General features: G+C 52.5%; 1 protein-coding gene across 3 annotated transcripts; it reads right to left on the minus strand.

Moving 5' to 3' along the window:
- Window positions 1–101: 101 nt before the first annotated feature.
- ITPKC (inositol-trisphosphate 3-kinase C) lies at window positions 102–16,185 on the minus strand. Of its 3 annotated transcripts, none has more exons than XR_003678286.2 (8): window positions 14,909–16,185; window positions 10,595–10,694; window positions 8,487–8,700; window positions 7,010–7,214; window positions 4,511–4,612; window positions 3,461–3,532; window positions 2,732–2,973; window positions 1,442–1,530 (listed from the first exon to the last, which is right to left on the minus strand). XR_003678286.2 is itself a non-coding variant. In XM_024132827.3 (7 exons), exons 1-7 carry the CDS (start codon window positions 16,067–16,069, stop codon window positions 1,327–1,329), a joined length of 2,058 nt encoding a protein of 685 aa, XP_023988595.1. In that variant the 5' UTR covers window positions 16,070–16,185; the 3' UTR covers window positions 102–1,326. The 3 variants fall into 3 exon arrangements, 1 of the variants encoding a protein (XP_023988595.1); XR_003678287.2 differs by having other exon boundaries at window positions 1,468–1,530; window positions 2,697–2,973; XM_024132827.3 differs by lacking the exon at window positions 2,732–2,973 and having other exon boundaries at window positions 102–1,530.
- Window positions 16,186–16,255: the final 70 nt, after the last annotated feature.

Below are 16,255 nucleotides of genomic sequence, written 5' to 3' on the forward strand. Positions count from 1 at the left end.
TACCCCAGATCAACCATTATCCCATCACTCCACCCGACGCTAATGCTCCAGTTAGGAGCTTTGAGCCCACAAACCCCCGATGCAAAAGACAAAGGTGACTGTAAACGTGCTGTTTATTGGGGGGTCGTCATGGGAAGGCAGTGAAGCAGTTTTGCCTCCTGTTCCCCAGCGCTGCCCCGTCTTAACAACTACCTCTCGTATAAATAAGTATAAAGATGGTCAGTAGAAAAGGAGCACACGTCAGCCGGAAGACCACGTTAGAGCTTTGGCTAAGGGAAGCGGGGGGCACCTGTCCTCCCCAAGCCCAGCCTTGTGGGCCAGGAACCCAAAGTTAGGTGCAGGAGGAGGACAGAGGGGCACTGCCCACACCTCAAGAGTGCTGGGGTCTTTGGTTTGGACCAGGTTGCAGGCCCACCTACCCTGCACCGCAGGCCCAAGCGGCGCCTCTTCATAGCAGAGGCCAGGGATGGGGGCCCTCCCGAGGAAGGCAGCCGGTTCCCAAGCCTGCTTTTCCCTTTTCCTTCTGAATGCCCTTCCTGCCCCCACGGTCCGCCAGGAGGAAAGAGACAGAAAAGGGTGAAGGGCAGGAAGAAGCCCCGAGGCTGAGGCTGGTGCCTGAGGAACAAGGTTGTGCTGGTCACAGTGCTGGCATGCCACATGGCTGTGGTTTCCGTCTGCAGGGGGGTCAGCAGAGTTCTCCCAGGAGCAGGGCAGGAGCCCACGGGGCCAAGGGCAGGTAGGACAGGGTGAACTGGGCCCTGCCCAGCAGTGGCAGCTCTCAAGCCAGTCCCAGGGTGCCACACCCTCAGAGCCTCTGTCCGCACTTGGAGGGACCCAGACGAAGAGACTGGGCTATAACTCTCCCAGGCGGGCCAACCAAGGGCTGCTGCAGTTGCTCACAAATGAGGTCTGGTTCTCGGGCCTGCGAGGGGCCAGCTCGTAGAGGGAGGAGCTGACGAGGAGGCCGGGGCCTGAGGTCACGCCCATGCCCTGCAGCACGTACACTGTGTTCTCTCAGGGGGTGTGGTTTAGTTGTGGCCTCTGCAGCCCCTCAGAAGCCTTCCTGGCTGGTCAGGAGACCCGGTCTGGTTCTGACTCACCGCGGGACCCAGCCATGGCACGCGCTTCTCGGGCTCTTAACGACCTCCCCGCCCCCGAGAGGGTGCGGTGCCAGCTGATCGCCAAGGCCCTCTGCATCTTCTGCGCTGGTCCTGCGTGTGCAGTGCCACCTTTCCCATCCCTGGACTTCAGGCCCACATGCATCTCGGGGCCCCTCCAGCCACACGGGCACCATCCAATAAATAAACGTGATGGTGGGCGAGCAGGTCAGCTATGGGCCAGGCCCTGGAGGAGGCGAATCACGTTGTCCAGGCCCCAGAGGTAGCCGTCCTCGCGGTTGCCCTCAGCCCAAGGCAGCCGGTGGCTGAGCGTCTGGTGGTCAGGCAGGGCCACTGTCTTGCCAAAGTCGATCATCCAGACCTTGGCCAGGCCGGTGTGGTCATGCACAAAGAGGAGGGAACTGCCTACCACCTGCAGAGGGAGAGGCAAGAGGTTAGAGGGAGGGGCAGGCACTGGCCAAGGTCCCGGCCGCACAGACTGCTGGGCAGGGTGGCTGACGGCATGAACTCTGGAGCCAGGCTGCCCGGGTTCAAACCCTAGCTCTGCCAATTATGGCTGTGTGGCCTTGGGCAGGGGACTTAACTTCTCCTTATCTCTGTGTCCTCATATACAAAGTGGGAATAACGGAATGAGAGTACCATTTACCTCAAAGGTTGCTGTGCATATTATATGTGTGAATTAATCCATAGAAAGCTCTTAGAAGAGTTGCTCGTATAAACAAATGCAAAACAGTGTTAACTGTTATCCTTTTTCAAGCTGGGGTACAAACTCAAATGCCCGCAGGATCCTGAAGCCGTCAGAGGGGCGTGGCGGGGACTGAGGGAGTGGATAATGCCTCCCCGCGGGAAAGGGCAGCAACCACTCAGCCCCAGCGGATTGCTGCTGGTGACGCCAGGCAAGTGGCTTCCTTTGTCCGGCTCGGTTTCATCTGTAGAATGGGGGTGATGGTAACTGCCCCGCCTCCTGGGGTCACTGCAGCATTCCACGTTCCACAGCTCACAAGCTGCCTTGTGGAGCTGGCCACATAGCCCTCCGGAGACACTGGGTGGTTTTTTCTTTTTTAGTTAGAAATACATTCCTTCCCTTCATCTAACGCCAGGTTTGCAAGCCTCTCCCTTTTTCTAGTTGGGTTTCAGACACCAGTGCTCCCAGAGAACCTGGATGACTGGGCAGGCGAGCAGGTGGCTGTCAGAAGAGGCAGACGCTGCCCAGCTCTGGATGGCTGTTGGCATGTGGCGAGCAGCCCAGGGTTACCATGTCTCCCGTGGTGCCAAGAGAAACTGGAAATCCCGATTTTAGTGTGAACTCTCATGTTTTCAATGTTGGCAACTGATTTTTTTAAATGTTTATTCACCGGGCAGGTGAAACCAAACCTGAGGACATAAGAGGTGGGTTCCCCGGGCCTCCTCTCTGTGACTTGCGTATAAAGCTCAAAGGCATGCACAGAAAAAGTATGCGGCACGCCAGTAACAAGGGTGATGAGGGTGATGTTTGGTGATAACAAACGTGACCATAAAAGCTGGCACATACTGCAGGGTTCCTATGCGCTGGGCTTTAACTATACTAATCCACTTAACCTTCGTTACACCCATGCGGCAGGTGCTACTGTTACCCTGTCCTACAGGTCAGGAGACAGGCCTGCGGAGCTGCTGCCCAGGCTCAGGTGGCTGGGATTCGAACACAGGCTGGCCTGACGCCCAGATCGGTGCTCTTTCAGAAGTCAGTGATATCAGGAAAAAGAGGAGAGAGGGGCTTGAGGGGGGAGGCAGAAGAACTTGGAGATAGACACAGTGACGTCACCACGGACTTTCTGAGACAGCCCCAGAGAGATGAATGTTTCCAAAGAGACACAGGCTGCGGAAAGGAGAGAGAGGAAAGAGGAGTGGGGAGAGCCACCAATGAGGAAGGCAGGTAACAAGAACTGTAAATAATCATGGGTATAAAATAATCACAAGAGCTAGGGGTTAAGAGCACTTCTGTGCTCCTTGCAGTGCTCTGCATTTGCTCATCTCCCCCCTCAGCAGCTCTATAAGGAAGGTACTACTGTTCCTCCCCACGTTAGGAGGAAACTGAGGCCTGAGAGGGTAGGTCATATGCCCAGGGTCACACAGCAGCGCCAGCCTTCATCCAAGGCCGCCTGGCTGGGGTCCATGCTCTGAACTGTCCCACCTCCCTGAAGTCTCTCATGCTGCCTACCCTAAAGAAGCAAACCCCAGACTCGGGGCTTCCTTTTATAGCTCTGGCCTGGGACCCTGTTGGTGGTTCCTCCTGAGTACCACCTGGACCCCGACATTCCCCCTCACACAGGGCCCTCTGTTCCCATGGTGGCCGGGGCTCGCACCTCGTGGGTCTTGAAGAAGGGGGAGTTCTCCAGAGCTTCACGAAGTTCTTCTAGGCGTGCCGCATACTTTTTCTGTGCATGAGAGGGAGGATTTCTTGGTTAGCTTATGGACTTTGTGGGTCCTTACCCACCTTGAGATCTGACCTCATCCCATACCCGCAAAGGAGTAGGCACACCCCAGCCAGAATGGGATAAAGGGGGCCATGGGGAAATGGGAGGCGGGGGGGGCAGGGGTTGGCTGCATCAGGGTGGCACAGACAAGAGTGTGGTTGAGGGCTTCCCTGGTGGTGCAGTGGTTAAGAATCCGCCGGCCAATGTAGGAGACACGGGTTCAAGCCCTGGTCCGGGAAGATCCCACAGGCCGCGGAGCAACGAAGCCTGTGCACCACAACTGCTGAGCCTGTGCTCTAGAGCCCGTGAGCCACAACTACTGAGCCCGTGTGCCACAACTACTGAAGGCCGCGTTCCTAGAGCCTGTGCTCCACCACAAGAGAAGCCCGCACACCGCAACAGAGTAGCCCCTGCTCGCTGCAACTAGAGAAAGCCCGTGTGCAGCAACGAAGAGCCAATGCAGCCAAAAATAAATAAATGAACACAATAAATAAAAATTAAAAAAAAAAGAGTGTGGTTGGTAGATTACATGAATACCCACAGTTCCTAGCAGCTCCTCCCACCAAGAGGTGCAGTCTTTCCCTTGTAATCTAGTCTTGGTCTTATGACTTGCTTTGGCCAATAGAACATGGCGAGAATGATGGTGGCCATTCTGAGCCTAGCCATCAAGAGGCTTTGCTTTTTCACTTGTTTTCCTGGCCCGCTGCTTGCACCGTGAGAACAAGCCCAGCCTGGTCTGCTGGATCGAGCCAGGAGCCAAGACAGTGAGGCAGCCACCAGACATGAGAGCAGGGCCCTCCCACCAGCTGGCCTGACAGTGAGCAATGCCAGCCAGTGTCAGCCAACCTCGGCCCAAGGCAAAAGACTGTTGACGTGGGAGGAACAATGATGGTGGTGGTCCTAAGCTGCTAAATTTGGGGGCATAGGTGTCCTGCTCACCAGGATTGCGCGGTTCCCATCCACAAAGTCCTCCAACATCTTTGTCACCTCCTCCAGCTTCCGCGTCTTCTTGAAGTTAGTGTTGCAGGTCCCATCGGCTTTCTACAGGATGAGGGGTGTCATACCTTTTCCTTCCCACACCCAACACCAAGCAGCCTCAGGCACTTCCAGGGGCCACCTACCCACCTCTGGGCTCACTTGCTGTTCAGGGGAAGCTAGCCCACCTGCCTAGCCCCAAGTCATACTCCTGCGCAAACAGTCCTTCAAGTCTAACCTTGAACTCCTCTGGTTGAGCCAGTCTAGCCAAGTGGGCTTTGGAGCCCGGTGGATCTGGCTTTGAATCATGGCTCTGCTAATTCCTAGCTAGGTGGCGTTAAGCAAGTCACTTCACCTGCCTAAGCCTTGATTTCCTCATCTGAAAAAAGGGAATTGTGTTAGTATCTACCTCCTAAAGCTGGTATAAGGATGAGGAGAGATTGGGTGTGTAGGATACACTGCACAGTGCCTGGCACATATTAAGTAAGCACTCAGTAAAAGAGACTAATGTTATTTTTTGTCTGAGAGGGGCACAGAGAGCCCCCGAGTCATTCTGCCATGCTGTGCCAGGTGCCCTGTAGGCAATGGTAACATGGAGGTAACAGCACAGGTAACAGCACAGATGAGGGATGCAAATACTGAATAAGATCATCACAAAAGGAGATAAGACTAATGGAGTATAGGGAGTTATAAGGAGGTAAAGAGAGGGCCCTGAACTAGTCGGATGGAAATCAAGGAGGGCTTCCCAGAGGAAGTGAAATTTGGAAGGAGTCAGGAAAATGACTGGGAGTCAGTCCACCAGGGGAACAGGGGAAAAGTAGTCCTGGCACAGGAAACAGCACGTGCAGAGGGCCTGTGGCAGGAGAGAACAGGACCCTTTCAAAGAAAAGAAAGTGCTTCACTGTGCCATCTGTAGGGGACTGTGGCACATCCACTAAGAGCTATGATAGAAGGAATAGGAAGGAAGAGAGGGAGGGAGGGAGGAAGAAGTTCTCCTATCTCTCCACAAAATGATATGGGAAACTCTCCAGGACTATGCCACCTTTTGTAAAAAAAAAAAAAAGGGAGGAGGGACTTTCCCGGTGGTCTAGTGGCTAAGACTCCACGCCCCCAATGCAGGGGGCCCGGATTCAATCCCTGGTCAGGGAACTAGATCCCACATGCCACAACTAAGAGTTCACATGCCACAACTAAAAAGATCCTGCATACTGCAACTAAGACCCAGCGCAGCCAAATAAATAAATTTAAAAATGGGAGGAAAAGGTAGTATATACAACTGCATTTGTTTGCATATACAGGAAGAAATATAAGAAACTGATAAAGTGGTTCCCCATGAGGAGGGGGTGGTGGAGGGACAGAATGGGAAGGACGGCAACAGGGTTGGGAGAGAGATTTCTCCTATATACCCTTTTATATTATTTTGACTTTCGAGCTGTGTGAATAGCTATTCAAACAATTAGATTTAATTTACAAAAAAAAGAAGGAAAGGGGCTACCCTAGTGGCGCAGTGGTTAAGAATCCGCCTGCCAATGCAGGGACACGGGTTCGAGCCCTGGTCCGGGAAGATCCCACATGCCGCAGAGCAACTAAGCCCATGCACCACAACTACTGAGCCTGCGCTCTAGAGCCCGTGAGCCACAACGACTGAGCCTGCGTTCTAGAGCCGATGCTCCGCAACAAGAGAAGCCACCGCCATGAGAAGCCCACGCACCGCAATGAAGAGTAGCCCCCGCTCACCACAACTAGAGAAGCCCGCGCACAGCAACGAAGACCCAATACAGCCAAAACTAAATAAATAAAATAAACAACTTTTAAAAAAAGAAAAAAGAAATAAAGAAGAAAAGAGAACATTTTTCTCCATAAGGAGGAAAAAAGCCCCTCCAGCTGCTGTGTTGCATGAGGGATCAGAGGAGGTGAGACCAGCATCTGGGAGGCCAGGGAGGCTGAGTCTGGAGAAGATGCAGCTGGACTAGGACAGGGTCTTGGTCTTGGGGAGGGGAAAGAAGATGGAATCAAGAGACCTTCAAGGGCTTCCCTGGTGGCGCAGTGGTTGCGCGTCCGCCTGCCGATGCAGGGGAACCGGGTTCGCGCCCCAGTCTGGGAGGATCCCACATGCCGCGGAGCGGCTGGGCCCGTGAGCCATGGCCGCTGAGCCTGCGCGTCCGGAGCCTGTGCTCCACAACGGGAGAGGCCACAACAGAGGGAGGCCCGCATACCACAAAAAAAAAAAAAAAAAGAGACCTTCAGGCAGATGGATAAACAAAACTTGGTCTGTGATAGACACAGGGGTAAGAGAGAAGCAGGACCCCTCCTAGTGCATCTTTCCATCCTCTGCAGTCTCCTGCTCTCTCTCCAGATCTTGCTTCTTTCCTGCTTTCCCTGACACCCTGGTTCCTTGGGAAGCCCTGCCTCAGATCTAGCTCTTAGCCCTCTACAAACAGGCTAGCAGCTCCTGGCCCTCACCTTGACGCCCTCGATCCGGAAACCCAGGGTGGAGGTAGAGCTCATGGTCTCCCTCCACTGCATGTAGCGGGGCTTGGTGACTGCACCCTGGGCATGTTCCTCTGGGGTGGGGGCCCCAGGGTCCACAGCCACCATCTTCTCATACATGTCCTTCCGGGGCCGGGGCCGTTCTCGTGCCTTCACCAGCTCCTCCTCCAGGTAGGTCCTGGGACACAGAGGATATAACAAGGGAAATTATGAAGAACAAAGCTGGAGGACTTACACTCCCTGATATCAAGGCATGTTACAAAACTACAGCGTGGCACAAGAATAGACAAATAGATCAATGGACCAGAACAGAGTCCACAAACAGATACACATGTATGTTCACCCAATTTATGACAAAGAAGGCACCACAATTCAGTGGGGAAAGGGCAGTCTTTCCAATAAATGGTGCTAGGTCAATAGGATATCCATATGGTGGTGGGGAGAGGGGAATGAACCTCGATCCCTACCTCAGACCATATACAAAAATTAAATCTAGGTGGACTGCAGATCTAAATGTGATAATTAAAACAAAGCTTGTAGAAGAAAACATAGGAGAAGATCTTTGTGACCTTAGAGTATGCAGATTTCTTTAACACAAAGCTACTAACCATAATGAAAAAAATTGACAACCTGTACTAAATTAAAAGTCCTTCTCGGAACTTCCCTGGTGGCACAGTGGTTAAGAATCTGCCTGCCGGTGCAGGGGACACGGGTTCAATTCCTGGTCCAGGAGGATCCCACATGCCATGGAGCAACTAATACCGTGCACCACAACTACTGAGCCTGCACTCTAGAGCCTGCGAGCCACAACTACTGAAGCCCGCATGCCTAGAGCCCGTGCTCCGCAGCAAAAGAAGCCACCGCAATGAGAGGCCTGTGCATTTCAACCGCAACAAAGAGTAGCCCCAGCTCACCTCAACCAGAGAAAGCCCACACGCAGCAACAAAGACCCAACGCAGTCAAAACTAACTAAATAATTAACTAAAAAAAAATACTTCTGTTTATCAAAAGACGTTAAGAGAGTGAAATGGGAGAGTTGGAGTGTGTGTGTGTGTGTGTGTGTGTGTGTGTGTGTGTGTGTGTGTGTGTGTGTGTGTGTGTGTGTATCTCCAGCAAAGGACTTGTATACAGAATATATAAAGAATTATAAATCTTTATAATAAAAAGAGAGACCAGTAGAAAAATGGGTACTTTTCAAAAGAGGATATCCAAATGGCCAATCAATGCTCAAGTTGTTTGGTCATCAGAGAAATCGAAATTAAAACCATAACTATTCACCAGAATAGTTAAAAGTAATAAAACAGGTAATACAAAGTGTTGATGAGAAGATAGAACGGAACTCTCATACACTGATGGTGGGAAAGGATGCTGGTACAACCGCTTTGAAGATTGGCTTGGCGCTATCTTCAAAAATGTTCCCCCGACCCTTCACCTCTGCCCCTGAACCTACCTGCTGCCCATCTTGCAGTCCATGATGGAGGGGTTCTCAAAGTCTGCCAGGAGATCCTCCATCTGGTTGAAGGCCTGGCCATCCTGCTGCACCATGCCATAGTAGGCTGGCACGAAAGGTCGCAGGGGGTCGCGCATCAGCTGCTCCAGGCTGCGCTGCTCATACTGACAGAAACGCTTTAGAATCCAACCATCCTCTCCTGCCTGGAAGTTCCCTATAAGCAGCAGTCAATGAGAGGGTCAAAAACTGAATGAGCAAGAGAATCCCCCCACCTCCTGTAGGTATCAGGTCCTGGCCACCATCATCTTGCCTGACCCTTCTGCAATACTTTCTCTCCCTACCAGCAATTCTCAAAATCTTGGCCAGAGGTGGTGAAGGAAGGACCTAGTTCTGCATTTTGTTTAAACAGAGTCCTGTTCACAGCACACTGTGTCCTCATTTGTTTTGTAATTTTGGATTATGAGCTCTTGATCAGCAATGGGAATTTTTGTGAGATCTGAGTCAAGAGCATGACTCTCCAAAGCAGATTTGCATTTGCTTCTGCCTGGAGTCCGAGAGTGCTAACAATCAGGGCCTTGTTAATTTACAAATCTGGCATTTTGTGGGCCATGCAGATAGTGTAGATTAGAATTACAAATTCTTATTGAGGCAGATAGTATTTTCAGATTATATTTTCCAAAGATGGCTGCAACAGTAGCTCATGTCCCACATGCTCTTCTAGAATTTTGCCACTCCCATCAAGAAGTGGAATCTAATTCTTTTCCTCTTGAATCTGAGAGGGCTTATGGCAGAAGCAACACTGTGACTTCAGATCTAAGTCATAAAAGGAGATGCAGCTTCCACTTTGTTGACAGAGACACTTGCCTTTCAGTCCTGAGCTACCATGTAAGAAATCTGATTATTCTGAGGCTACCATACTGTGAGGAAGCCCAAGCAGCTACACATAGAAGTCACATATAGGCTTTCCAGCTGGCAGTCCCAACTGAGAACCAGCCAACAGCCAGCGTCAACTGCCAGGTGTGTGAATGAATGAACCTCCAAAGGTCTCCAGCTTGCAGCCTTCGAGTTGTTCTAGCTGAATTCCCAGATATCACGGCGTAGCAACAAGCCAGCCCTGCCATGCTCTGTCTGAATTCCTGACCCAAAATTTATGAGTGTAATCAAATGGTTGTTTTATTCCACTAAGTTGTTTGTTTGTTTTTTTAAACCACCACTAAGTTTTGAGTTTTTCATTTTTGGTATTTTTTAAACTCAGCAATAGTAACTAGGATACATACAGATGGCAGGCCTGTGTTTACAGTTTTAGGGGGGCCCTGCCTTTCTCTGACTCAGTTCTAAGGACGAACAGGCAGATAAGTTCCCTTCCTGCCTCCCTTTGCTGGTGGGTACAGTTGGTCTAGTCCAGCCCACAGCCTGTTTTTGTAAAAAAAGCTTATTGGAACACAGACACACTCACAAATTTATATATTAACTATGGCTGCTTTTGTGCTGCAACAACAGAGTTGAGTAGTTTATATTTATTATCTAGCCCTTTACCAAAAATGCTAGATTCTAGGCCTTGTGCTATTATGTGCTAAAGAGATTGTGCTAGGTCCTGGGGAAAAAACATTATAGCTGTTGTTTATTGGGGGCCTACTCTGCTCTGGCCACAGGGTGAGGACAGGGACTGGTAATTGCCATTTATGAGAGGTTTGTCTCTCAATCTCAATATACATTTTGATTTTAACCCTTTAGTTTACCCTGCAAGGGAGGTACGATTATCTCACACTACAGATGAGGACACCGAGGCCCAGTGAGGGAAAGTAACTTGCCCAGGGTCATCCACAAATAAAGAGCGGAACTCGGATTTGAGCCCAGGCCCATCTGTCCCCATGGTCGAAGATTTGCCCCCTGCCACAGGGATAAGAGGAAACAGCCCTCCATCCTGATGTATGAATGGCCCAGCCCAGGCCTAAGCACTTCCCGTAAGAGCCCCATGAGCTGGAGACTGTCACCAAGCCCATTTTACAGATGGGGGAACTAAAGTACAAACGGCAGTTCCTTCCCCGCCCAGGCGTCTCTGCCCAGCCCTTCCTGTCCCCCACCCACCCTTCTCCCCCCGCACTCACCAGAGTGTCCAGACAGCTGGACCCAAGGGTAGTGTTTTCGGAAGGAGACCATGAAGGGTGAATACTTCAGCACTGTCTTCAGCTTCTTCCATGGTTTGTTCTGTGTGGGGCAGAAAGGGTGGGGTCAGGGCTAAGGCCAGGGGTGGAGGGGGATGGCGCTGCTGCCATGAGAGGGAACCAAGGTGGACCTGGGGTCCTTAGGGGGGCTTCCTGGGATCCCTGGGCCCAAGCTCATTGCGGTGAGCAAAGCTCACTGACTTCAGCAATCACAAACTCCCCAGAGGCCTCAGCAAAAGCAGAGAAGAGTCTCTGTCCCTTTGTCTCGGTGTCATCACTTTGCATCTGTGTCTCTCTGTCCTTCTCGAAGGAGTAGAGATAGGCTAGGTTGTGTTGCAGTCACCAGCAACTCCCAAATCATCCCCTGACATATATACACCAAAAAGGTGGAAGCCTGCTATCCCTGAATTAAGTCAGACCTTCCAGGGGAAATCATAAAGGCAGGAGTTGATGAATGGAGACTGAACCACAGAGAGAGACAGAAACAGAGACAGATGACAAAGTGATGACAAAGACAGACAGGGACAAAGATGGAGACTGCAGCAGTCATGACAGCTGCTTACCAAATAGCTCCAGCCTGTCCCCCTACCAGGGATATCCCTGCCCTCTTGAACTTAGCTTTGGCCAATGAAATGTGAGCAGAGGTGTCACTTTTGGGTGGAAGCCTTAAAGCCAACGAGTGACTCTCCATGTTCTTTTCCCTAGTGTAGAAAGGGGTGGGGGACTGTAGGAAGAGAAACAGGCTGAGTGAAAACAGCATGGAGCAGGGCCGCCTCACCCACCACTGACCCAAGGTCATTGTGAAGCAGGAATGAAAATAATCCTTTGTTGGGAATTCCCTGGTGGTCCAGTGATTAGGACTCCGTGCTTTCACTGCCAAGTGCCTGGGTTCAATCCCTGGTTGGGGAACTAAGATCCTGCAAGCCTCGGGGCAAAAAAAAAAAAAAAAAAATCCTTTGTTGTTCCAAGTCACTGAGCTGGGGGGCTGTTTGTCACTATAGCAAATCCTGACTTCTTCCAACTGACACAGAGATAGGCACAGAGTTACTAGAAGAGAAAGAAATATAGAAAGACAGAATGGGAGACACAAAGAAATGACAGAGAAAGAAAAAGAAACATAGATGCAGAGAAAGACAGAGAGAGAGCAACAAAAAACCAGAGAAGCAAACAAACAGAAAACAGGGATTTAGTTGTATCATGTGGACTCAAGCTAAGAGCTTCTTGAGACCTGGTTACTGCCTGATTCATTGCATTTGCATATGCATACACACACGAATATCTTCTCTGCTCCAAGCACACTGCAGGCCCTTAGCAAGGATTGGGAGAATGAGTCATCTCCAGAGAAAAAAGCTACGTGGCTCATCTCCCCCAACCCCGGGGTCAGGGCCATGTTCTCTCCTACCCCCCCAGAGCCCAGCTACCTAGCAGACATCTAATGGATGGTGGGAAGGTCAAACACAGGCAGGGGTTGGACTGAAGGATTCAGGAAGGGCTATTCCCTCCCCTCTCCAGCTGCCAGCCGTGGAGAGGAGGTGATGAATAAAAGTTCCTGTTTACTAAGCACCTGGAACATTCCAGGCACAATGACAAAGGCTCAGTGTGCCATAACCTACTTAATCCTAAAAACATAACCCCAGGAGGACTGCTGACTGTGTTACAGAGGCGGAAACAGAGACTCAGACGGGTGAAGTCACCTGCCTAAATCACACAGCATAGTGTTGGGGTTCTACCTCTGGTCTGACTCCACTGCCCTGGGCTTATCCATTACAGCCCTGCTAGACTACAAGCCTTGAGGGCAGGGGCTGGGGTTGTCATGGTTACAACTGTATTCCCCAGCCATGGCCTGACACACAATAGGTGCTCCAAAAATGTAGCTTGGGTTGATTAAATGTCTTTTTTTTTTTTTTTTAATCATAAGCAGGTTCAGTATCTTCTTTCTCTTTTTTCTTAGATCTGATGGTTAATCTGGGCTTTCTCAGATGGCTTCAGCTCACATCTCCTCCTCCTCCAGGAAGCCCTCTCTGATAGCCCAGGTCTGGCCAGTCACCTTCTCTAGACTCCCACAACCCTCTGGGCTTCCCCCATCCCAGCCCTGAGCACTCTGAGCTGTCACTGCCTGGTGATGGGTCTGTCTCCTCCACTGGCCTGGGAGCTCCGTGCGGGCAGTGTCTGGATCACTACTGTGTTCCCAGCAAAGCCAACATGGGGCCAAACACAAATTAGGGACCCTGGGACTGTCTGTTGTCTGATTAGGAGGACAGGATGGATGTGAGAAGGAAGGAAGGTGGGGGTTGAGGGGAGAAAGTAGCTGGGCCTTTAAGGTCAGATGGGATTTCAAAATGAAGCAAGAAGGAAGCAAGGGGTATTCTGGGTGGTGGGAACAGCTTGAGCAATGAGCGGAGGCAGGATGGCTGCAACATGTTCAGGGAACAGTGTGTACTTCGGCTCCGTTGCAGCAGCAGAAGGGATCAGGAGGGGAGAAGGGAAGCTGAACGTAGAAAGGAGCCTGGAGGCAGGAAGCTCTGAACACAGGACTGAACTCCTGATCGCTATCAGGCAGGCCCTGGGGAGCCATGGAAGACTCTGGAGCCGGGAACCTTCAAAAGTTAGTCAGAGCTGGGTCTTGGAGGCAGATTCTAGGGGATGAGGAAACACTGGAGACAGCAGGCCTGGGAGGAAGGCAAGTTAGGGACGGATCCAAAAACTGCAGGGGTGAAAATGACTGGGTTTTCAACTAAGCCAGCACTGAGTTAGAATCCAAGCTCCGACCAGACGTGGCCAACTCTAAGCAAGTGACCTCACTTCTCTAGGCCTCAGTTTCCCCTCTGTAAAATGCAAATAATAATAATCCCAATCTTATAGTGCTTTTATAAGGATTCAGAGTTAACACACGTATAGCACTTGGAAAAGTGCCTGGTATTCAGTAAGGGTTTGAATCTCAGCTCTGTGTCTTCCAAGGTCTGTGACCTTGGATGAGTCTCTGTGCCCCAGTTTCCTCATCTATAAAATGGGGATCATAATATCTACCTCACAGGGCGGCCGTGAAGATTAAGATGAGTTAATATAAGTAAAGAGCTTAGCACAGGGAATTCCCTGGTGGTCCAGTGGTTAGGACTCTGTGCTCCCAGTGCAGGGGGCGTGGGTTCGATCCCTGGTCGGGGAGCTAAGATCCTGCATGCCTCGGAGTGTGGCCGAAAAAAATAAAATAAAAAAGAAAGCTTAGCACAGGGCTGGGCATGAGCGAGTGATAGCTGTTATTTTTGTTCCTTCATTCACTCCAGCTCAGCTGCTCTGAGATGCCAAGGAGATGAGGCAGAGGGAACAGCAATGACAGAGCCCCAGAGGGTCAGCGCCCTGGCTCCGGCACAGGCAGGTTGGGGCAGGTCTATCTCTTACATCTGTGGCCACATGTGTGAGCACGTTCCTAAAGGAAGCATGTGGGGTGAGGGGGGCTCAGGGCAGATTCCAGCCAGGGGCCCCACGACAATGGGAGGACCCAGCAGGCAGACCCACCAGAGGCTCTCACACCTGCCTACGCGCTGACCCTCGCTCCCTGAACCTGCGCTGACGGCCTTCCTGATTCACCAGAGAAGCGCACCCAAGCTGCGGATGAGGGTGGAGGATGTAAACAAGAGTCTGCAGGAGCACCCTGGGGAGCTGGGGGGCAACGCAATGGAGAGATGGGAGAGTCCCTGGCCAGGCTGGGCGTTCCTTAGCATTTTGGGTTCACACAGCTCTTTGAGAATCTGATAAAAGCTGGGAGCTCACTCCCTACAAAAGTGAATGAGCTAAGGGGTGGTGAAGGCTGATGACCCTTTAAGGCAGCTACAGGCCCCAGACTTAGAAAAGTGGGGTAGAAAGTGCACCCTTTCTGTCTGCCTAAACTAGTGTTCTTTAGAGTTTGGGGTCACAGACTGTGATCCAACGGAAGTCACAGACCCTTGCTGCAAAAACATGTGTATACACACACAGATTCACACAATTTCAGGGATTGCTGGGTACCATGAAGTTGGCCAGTGGCCATCCATTTTAGACGCCAGGACTGGAGGCAGTGGGTGAGGGGAAATGAAGAGAATTAGCAAGAGGCTGCCTGGAGAGGGTTAGTAACCCTGCTGTCGGATGGAAGAGGTAGGTGCCTGGAGATGAAATTGCTGGTGGAGTTCTAAAGAACTTCTCAAAGGAAAGGCGGGGGCGGTGGGGGGGCGGGATACGGGATCTGTGGGGATGTGGCTCAAGGGCAGGATGGGTCCCACTCACCCCAGACCTGTCCTCAGGGTCGCTGGAACCTCCACCCCCGGCCACCACGTCATCCTCAGACTCGTCGAAAGAGGAGGCAGAGGAGAAGCCTCCACTGCCCCCTTCAATCTGGGAGAGGGGTCCCACTGGCTGAGCCTCAGGCTCGGGGGTTTCAGGAGTGATGATGAGGCGGGGCACAGGGGTCAGGGGGCAACACTCCTGGTGAGAGTACAGGTGAGTCACCAACTCCCCGTGTTCTGGTTCCTCTAATGAGCCATCTTGGTTGGGCTCCCCCAAAAGGCAGTCTGTCCCAGGCTCTGTTTGGGGTCCATGAGTATCTTGTGTCTGGGGTCCATCAGTGCCAGGCTGTGGCCAGAAGCCATCAGTATCTTGTTGTGTTGGGAAACCATCGATGTCAAGCTGTTTCCAGGTTGTTTCCGTATCCTGTTGTATCTGGGAGCCATCAATGTGCTGCTCTGTCCAGGGGTCTTTGGTATCCTGTTGTGTCCTGGAGCCATCAGTGTACAATTCTTTCCAAGAGCCATCAGCATTTGGCTCTGTTGAGAGAGAGGTCCCTTCTGGCTGAGTCCGGCCGCTGGACCTGTTCTGGTGGGTCCAGAGGTTATCAGCCCCGGGCTTGGCCCTCTCTGGCTGGGTCTGTGACCCATGTATTTCTAGCTCTGCCCAGGGCCCATCAACTCCTTGCTGTGCCCAGAGGTTAGCCCTCTCTGGCTGACACTGGAGGTCAGACCTGTGTGGATCAGTCCAAAAGCCATCTGTCCTAGTCTCCGTCCAGTCACCGGCTGTCTCCAGTTCTGACCAGTGGCTGCTCCTTTCTGGATGTGTCCGGAGGATGGACCTGCCTGGCTCCGTCTTTTGGCTGGGCCGCTCCGTCCCCGCCCCGGAGCCAGCTGCTTCAGGCTCAGCCTGTCCGTCGGTCCCCGACTCAGGCCCGAGGCCGGCCCTCTCGGGCTCGGTGTGGAAGTTGGACTCCTCGGTCCGGGCCCGGGGCCCGCCCCTCTCTGGCCGCTCCGCCGGGCCCCCTGCGCCGGGCCCAGGTCGTTGCTGCCCTGGCTGCCGCCACCGCCCCCCTCGCGGCGCCGCCAGTCCCATGCGGGCTGTCCCCGGCAGCGCCCCAGCCTCCGCCTCGCTCAGGTTTCCCCGGCACGGGCAGCGCCTCATGCCCGCTCCCTAGGTTCGGGATTCGACCGGGCCCAGCCCCTCCTGCCCCTTTAAATCCCGCGAGGGGTGTGGCTGGGGAGCCCCGACTCGCGGGTTCCGGCCCGCGGAGCTCCAGCCCACCCAGCCAAGCAGGGGTTAACCGATACTCCCCCCCCACCTCGCCGCCCACAACTCCCGGGGAAGGCC

Source organism: Physeter macrocephalus, unplaced genomic scaffold (assembly GCF_002837175.3).
Source record: "Physeter macrocephalus isolate SW-GA unplaced genomic scaffold, ASM283717v5 random_193, whole genome shotgun sequence".
In the NCBI taxonomy this organism is placed as follows: Eukaryota; Metazoa; Chordata; class Mammalia; order Artiodactyla; family Physeteridae; genus Physeter; species Physeter macrocephalus.